General features: G+C 29.5%; 1 protein-coding gene across 1 annotated transcript in view; it reads left to right on the top strand.

The window, feature by feature from the left end:
* The first annotated feature begins 7,089 nt into the window (after positions 1-7,089).
* The window catches only part of LOC110024935 (probable sodium/metabolite cotransporter BASS4, chloroplastic), a 71,912-nt gene continuing 71,372 nt past the window's right edge, over positions 7,090-7,629 (top strand). Inside the window, exon 1 of the mRNA XM_020725131.1 lies at positions 7,090-7,157. Within this exon, the coding sequence (XP_020580790.1) occupies positions 7,090-7,157 (68 nt within the window). The remainder of the gene's footprint in view (positions 7,158-7,629) is intronic.

The raw sequence follows: 7,629 nt of genomic DNA, 5'->3' as shown, positions 1-7,629 counted from the left end.
CATCAAGGGGGTTACTAACCAATAGGATTTATGATAATTTAATAAATTAATTGATTTTTATTATTAAAATCAATTACATAAGTTAGTAACTCTTATTCATTTTAGAGATTACAGGAGTTACAAAATTAATATCATAAGTTATCATAAGTTATGATATAAGTTATGAGTTAAAATAATTAATAATTTAAGCTATCATGAGTTATAAAAATAAATAGCATAGGTTATGGTATAAGTTATGAGTTAAGAAAATAAATAACTTAAGTTATCATAAGTTATAAAATTAAATAACATAAGTTATCATTTATTATGACATAAGTTATGAGTTAATAAAATAAATAACTTAAGTTATCAAAATAAATCTCATAAGTTATTAAAATAAATGTGAGTCAAAATTTAACATTTTTCCACTCGGCTCACTTAAATTTAATAGTGCATAACATACTTCACAAAATGTAAGATAAATCCTTCTTTATATTAGTTAAATCATAAATTATTTAATAAGTATGAAATTAATATGAATCATAGCAGTTGTGCATCAATTTATTGACACGGTCTCTTCCATATATCACAATATCAATTACATACTTAGCATAATGAGAATTAACTCATGGTCCAAAAATGTCTATTAAATGACAAATCTTGTTGAACATCATGCAACATAAAGTATACGCTAATGATAAAAACAAGATTTATAAATATAAAAAATAAAAAAAATTGAGCCCAGAGTGTCAAAATACAAAGAACATAAAACTAATAAAGGGTTTTGGTAATGTTCATTCTCACAAAATGTTTGTTAAATGTTATCGGTGACAACTCTTTTAAAAAAAGTTCTGCAATCAAGAGATTGGTGCTAATATGCTCAATTGACACCTTATGTTTCTGAAATTCTTCCTTAACGATAAGATATTTTAATTTCATGTGTTTAACACCTTTGAAATACTTATCGTTTTTGTAAAAGAAGCCGATACGGAGTTATCACAATAAATTTTCAGCGGCTTGACAATACTGTCGACAATTTCAAATCCTGAAATAAAATTATGGAGCAATAAACCTTGAATTGTAGCTTCAAAACAAGCCACAAATTCAGCTTCCATAGTAGAAGTAGGTGTGATAGTCTGCTTCGCATTTTTCTATGAGATTGCACCTTCAGTCAAAAGGAACAAATAGTCAAATTTTGATTTTCTGGTATCAACACATCCAGCAAAAGATGAATCTGAATATCCTATCACTTCAATATCTTTAGATCTTCTATAAATGAGTATGTCGTCCTTTGTTCCTCATAAATATCTCAAAACTTTTTTTACAGCTCTCCAATGATCTATTCATGCATTACTTTGATACATGCCCAGCATCCTGACAACAAAGCTCATTTATGGTCTGATACAAGTCCGAGCATACATTAAACTTCCAACAATATATGCATACAGAATTTCTTCTTTTTGTTTACATTCCAAATTATTCTCTGGTCACTGCATAAGGTTGAGTCTATCTCTTTTTTTAATTTGAGCAATACTTGTTGAGCACCCTTCCATATTAAATCTCTTAAGAACTCTTTCAATATATGTTTTTTTAGACAGCCCTAACAATCCTTGTGATCCATCACGAAATATTTAAATTACAATCACATATGACGTCTCACTCATATCTTTCATTTCAAAGTTTTTAGAGAGAAAATTATTGATTTCATAGAATAAGTCAATATCATTAGTAACCAACAATATGTCATCAACATACAAAATGAGAAATATGATCTTGCTCACACTGACATTTAGATATATAAATCGATCAACAGTGTTTTATTTAAATCCAAAGGACATGAAGATATAATTGAACTTACTTAAGATACCATTGTCGGGAAATACCATTGTCGGGAAACTTGCTTAAGTATGTATATTGATTTCTTAAGTTTACACACCATGTGTTCCTTTCCTTCAACCAAAAATTCTTCAGGTTGTCTCATGTAGACCTCTTCATCTAAATTCCCATTCAAAAGGTAATTTTCACATTCATTTGGTGTAACTCCAAATCATAATGAGCTACTAGTGTCATGATAATTCTAAATGAATCTTTCTTATAAATCGAAAAAAAAATATTTATCTATAGTCGATGTCATCTTTCTGAGTGAAACGTTTAACAACTAATGTGGCTTTATATCATTCAATATTATCATTCAAGTCGCGCTTAGTCTCAAAGACCCATCTACACCTGACTCTTTCACAACATTCAGACAATTCAACAATATCCCGGATTTTGTTGTGATTCATCGATTTCAACTCATCTTTCATTGCATCTAACCATTTAGAGGAATTTACACCTTTTTATGGCTCGTGAAAATGAAATTGGATCTGCATTGACTTCTAAATCAAACTCAGATTCATGTAAATAAACCACACAAGCATCAGAAATAGCAGGTCATTTTTGTCTTTGAGACTTTCTAGGTACTACTTCATGTGGTTCATCTAATGTAGGTTCTTTAGTGACAGTTTCATTATGTCGTATTTGATCGTATATCTGTTATTTTTCTAAGTTGTCAAATTGTTCAACAACTGTAAGAATAACAAATTGAGAATAAATTTTGGGTAAATGAACTTGAACCCTAACTTCTTGGATTTCCACTTTATGTGGTTACAAACTCTCACTAACTTCATCATTTTCAATGAACTTGGCATTTTCAGCTTCAATAATTCTTGTATTGTGATTAGGACAATAAAATTTATATCCTTTATATTTTTTTGGATAACCAATGAAGAAACCACTGGTTGTTCTTAAGTTTCATTTCTTTTCGTGTGGATTATATAACCTTAATTCTGCTGGGCAACCTCAAACACGCAAGTGCCTTAAATTAGGTTTCTTTCCTGTCCACAGTTCAAAAGGAGTTTTTGGAACAACCTTACTAGGAATCCTGTTTAACAAATATGCTACGGTCTTTAAAGCATGCATCCACAATATGAGGATAAAGAAGAATTACTCATCATACGCTTAGCCATGTCCATTAGAGTACAGTTTCGTCTTTCTGCAACACTATTTTGTTGTGGTGTTCCTGACACAGTGTATTGTGCACATATGACATTGGTTTGAAGAAATTTAGCAAATGGAACTTGACATTGTCCAGTTTAATTGTAACTTCCACGATACTCACTGCCTCTATCGGACTTGATAATTTCCACTTTTCTATCTAATTGTCTCTCAACCCCAGTTATATACACCTTTAAGGCATCCATAACTTGGGATTTTTTATGTAATAAGTATACATACCCATAGCGTGAAAAATCATCAATTAAGGTGATAAAATATTTCTCTCCATCAAAAGATGGAACATCAGAAGGTCCACAAATACCAGTGTGTATAATTTCAAAGAGGTGTGTGCTTCTTGTGGCGGCTTTCTTAAGTGTGTGATTTGTGTGTTTTTCTTTAATGCAATTCACACAGATGCCAAGATTAGTAAAATCCAATTCATTAATTATTTCATTCTTTACTAATCTTTTAATTCTTTCTTTTGATTTTTGACCCAAACGTTTATGTCACAAATAAGTTGAACTTTCATTCATAAAACCTCATTTAATACCAATATTATGATGCAAAGTCATAAGAGTTTCGACAAAAAGATTATCAAGTTTAAGCTTATATAGACCATCATAAAGAATATCATAACTTATGAAATGATTGTGTTTAAATAAACTGAAACAACCATTTTCAAATTTAAAGGATTATCCAATATAATCAATTTTAGACAATGAAATTAAATTACAAGAAACAGAAGGGACATAAAGTGTTTAAAAAAGGTCTAAATGATGTCCAATATCTAAGATCAACCGATAGGTTCAAATAGCTTCAACTGGTGTTTTGACTCAGTTTCCCATAAAGACAAACTTTTCATTTTGGTTGTAAGGAATCATTGCATCGTATTAGAAACATGAGTGGTACAACCAGAGTCAATCCACCATGTATTATAAGGGACTTATGCCAAATTTGATTCGAAACATACAGAAACACAATGTTTACCTCTCTTTTTGAATTAGTCTTTGCGCTTTTAACACTCATTTTGATAGTGTCAATGCTTTCTGCAAAATGACACTTAATTTCTTTATGTTCCTCTTTGTGAATTGGGGCTGATAACGCATTAATCTTTAGTGAGCTTTATTTGTCATTTTCATTCATCTTTCCAGATTTCTTTACAACTCTTCTTTGGTGTCTCATAAGATTAATAGAGTGATTTATTCATTTCTTAAGCCTTGCTTCCTCTTGAATGAGCATACATTGTAGTCATTCACATTCCACTTGTCTTTCATAGTGTTGTAGTACATGTGAAGTAAATCATACTCAGGAGACAAGGAGTTAATGATAAATTGCACAATGAAATTTTCATTCACTTACATTCCCAGGGTCTTTGGCCTTGCTGCTATGCTCATTATTTCAACGACATGGTCATGCATAGTACGTGAATCATCAAATTTCATGTTGGTTAAAGTGTTTAATAGTGTCCCACAAAGAGACTTATCAACAGAGTCAGACTGAGAACAATTCTCAGCAAATTTCAAAAATTTCTTAGCACTTTCAGTGTTAGAAAATGTACACTTTATGTTGTTCGCTACAATCATTCGCATAAACATTAAGGTTAATATGTTTGATTTTTTTGAAGCTTTATAGAAATATATTTGCTCAACACTGCTGTAATCAGTTAGAGCAGAGAATATCTTAGTTGCAAGTGCCAAATCAAGATCCAGAACACTAATGTGAAACTGAACTTACACATGTCATTCAGAGAAATTAAGTCAATTGAAAGTTTGAATAGATGTAGCTTGTGAATGAAGATAAACATGAGCAATTACTGCAAAATAAATAAAACATACTCGTACATTAATGCTTCGAACGTTAAACATGCATAGATATCCATATAAAATCATATTAAAATAATAATTATAATAATAATATTGTATTGAAATTATCTTTCGGTGCTATAATAATATACGATAATAAGCATAATTGATGCTTGACTTAAATTTAATATAATTGATAATTATTTTATACTCGAATTAAACATGTCTATTGTGTTTAGATATATAAACATATCTTACTTAAGTATATAAATATACTACAATTATGTTTAAAAATTATAAAATAAATGATTAACCTTTGAGCGATCTATAAATATTTTATAATCAATGAATTTTAATATTTTCGTAATGAAGTGTTAAATTATTTCGTAACAAACATCACATATTCGTGAGTAATTGAATTTATTTAATTTGATGTCTATTAAACTTATTTATTTAGTCACTTTGGAAACTAACAAATTAAACATAACATCGACATCAAATAAATAAAAATTTCAATCACATCAATTTACTTTAACATTAGTGATCTAATTCACGACGGAAGTTTAATAGTATTAACATAAATAAAATTATATGAAAAATCATAAATTAGTAATCAAGACTCTAATACCACATGTTAGAAATTCATGTTTAACATTTATGACATAAATTCTAAAATACATAATAGTCGAGATTTTTAAATTCATAATTTTTACATATCTAAAAAAAGTAACGCATACCTGTATTCATGATGATAAAATTTGATCTTGAAGAGATGAAGTTTCTCTCTGTAATCCCTTGAAATTTTCTGTACTTTTTGATGAAGGGAAATGTACGCGGTGTGTTAGGAAGAGAGGGGACCCATTCTTTGAATTATGCTCTATTTAACCACCATCCATCAAGGGAGTTACTGACCAATATGATTTATGATAATTTAATAAATTATTTGATTTTTATTATTAAAATTAATACATAAGTTAGTAACCCTTATTCATTTTAGGGATTACATGAGTTACAAAATTAATATTATAAGTTATTATAAGTTATGACATAATTTGTGAGTTAAGGTAATTAATAATTAAGTTATCATGAGTTATAAAAATAATATCATAAGTTATGACATAAGTAATGAGTTAAGAAAATCAAATAATTTAATTTATCATGAGTTATAAAATTAAATAACATAAGTTATCATTTATCATGAAATAAGTTACGAGTTAAGAAAATAAATAACTTAAGTTATCAAATTAAATCTCATAAGTTATTAAAATAAATGTGAGCCATAAATAAAAATTTAACATCTCATCCCTTAGTATATGTGGATTCACGTTGTCTTTTTGAATCATAATTATAGTTTTTTGCTCCCCACCATCATCTCATTCTTGATCGGTTTTTAGCTTTCATCCAATATCTACCATATTTAAATGTGATTGAGAATGACTCATTTCCATCCACAATTAAATCCACCTTTCTAATTGAATGACACGAGTTCTGCATACTAAAAGAAAATATGATAAACCTCAATAGAATGAATAAAAGAATTGATTGAAATATTTTGGTAAGCAAAACATACTTTTAAAATCAACATTTATGCTTCTAAATGTGCAGATTCTTAGAAAAAAACACTCACTCATGAGTGTGATCTATGAGAAATTATTGATAAATTAGATTTCAAAACCGGCATTTGCTTTAGCTAGAAGATTTAAAGATAGAGGATCAATGCCATCATGAGACTACCAGACCAAACTTGCACACAACAAAAATCATTAACTTTGCTTAATTTCCTTAATAAAGCATGTATGTTTGCATTCAACCTATTCTTTAATTCAATGATTTATCTAACTTTGTCAATGTAACAATTCAAACATGCTATAAAATACAAATAACAAATTTGAAAAAAAAAGCACGATACACAAAAAGAGCAACAACACACAATATGCTAAAAAGAGAAAAAAAAACAAAAACAACCAATAAAATAATAGAAAAGGACATTATGACATTGTTGAATGATGAACATAAATCTAAGTCATAGAGAGAGAGAGAGAGAGGGAGATGAGCAGACATTCTCTAATAGCTGCACTTTGACAATACAAATGATCTACACAAGTGTAAAAAAAAAAAAGATAATCGTTTAATTGACATGCTCAATTATCGCTAAGCATTGAACTCAATCAACAGAAACAAGGGGAGCACAAAATTTAAAATGAGAAATCCTAAATGGGGAAAAAAATGGAACAAGCAACAAGAGTAGAGAAATGGACATTACCTTCTAGCGATGATAAGCAGGGAGAATGAAACCTCGCAACGCTATTCAAAATCAAAACTACGTTCGGATTTGGATACGTATGTATCTTTTGCTATGACTCCAACTCTGACTTCTCTGAGTGAGGGATTTCGCTAAAGAGTGAGGTCAGTGGGCTAGAAAAAAAACAACAGCAACAAAAGAAGACAAATTAACATTCCCTTTAAGCGAATGATAATTTTGAGGGAGAATAAAACCTCATAGGTTCTAAGTATCTTCTGCGACAACTCCGACTTCGACTATTGAAAGTGAGAAGTGAGGGAGTCCACAAATGAACTAGGAAAATATGTATTCGTGTTTTTTCTCCTAACACTTTTGAAAGATGAAGGGGAGACTGATGCCACACGGAGTTTTGAATGCCAAATAAATGATATTAAGGAGTGTTTCACTGTAACCTAGATTTCTATTAAACATGATTTATCAATTCCAACGAAGTCAGATTTATCTAACCTCTGCAGACCTTACGAGCCACTCACCTTAAATCCACTTCATAGTTAGATTTAATAAATCTAA

Source organism: Phalaenopsis equestris, unplaced genomic scaffold, assembly GCF_001263595.1.
Source record: "Phalaenopsis equestris unplaced genomic scaffold, ASM126359v1 Scaffold000281, whole genome shotgun sequence".
Taxonomy (NCBI): domain Eukaryota; kingdom Viridiplantae; phylum Streptophyta; class Magnoliopsida; order Asparagales; family Orchidaceae; genus Phalaenopsis; species Phalaenopsis equestris.
Note: the sequence above shows the minus strand (reverse complement) of the source record. Positions and strands in the feature narration are given on the sequence as shown.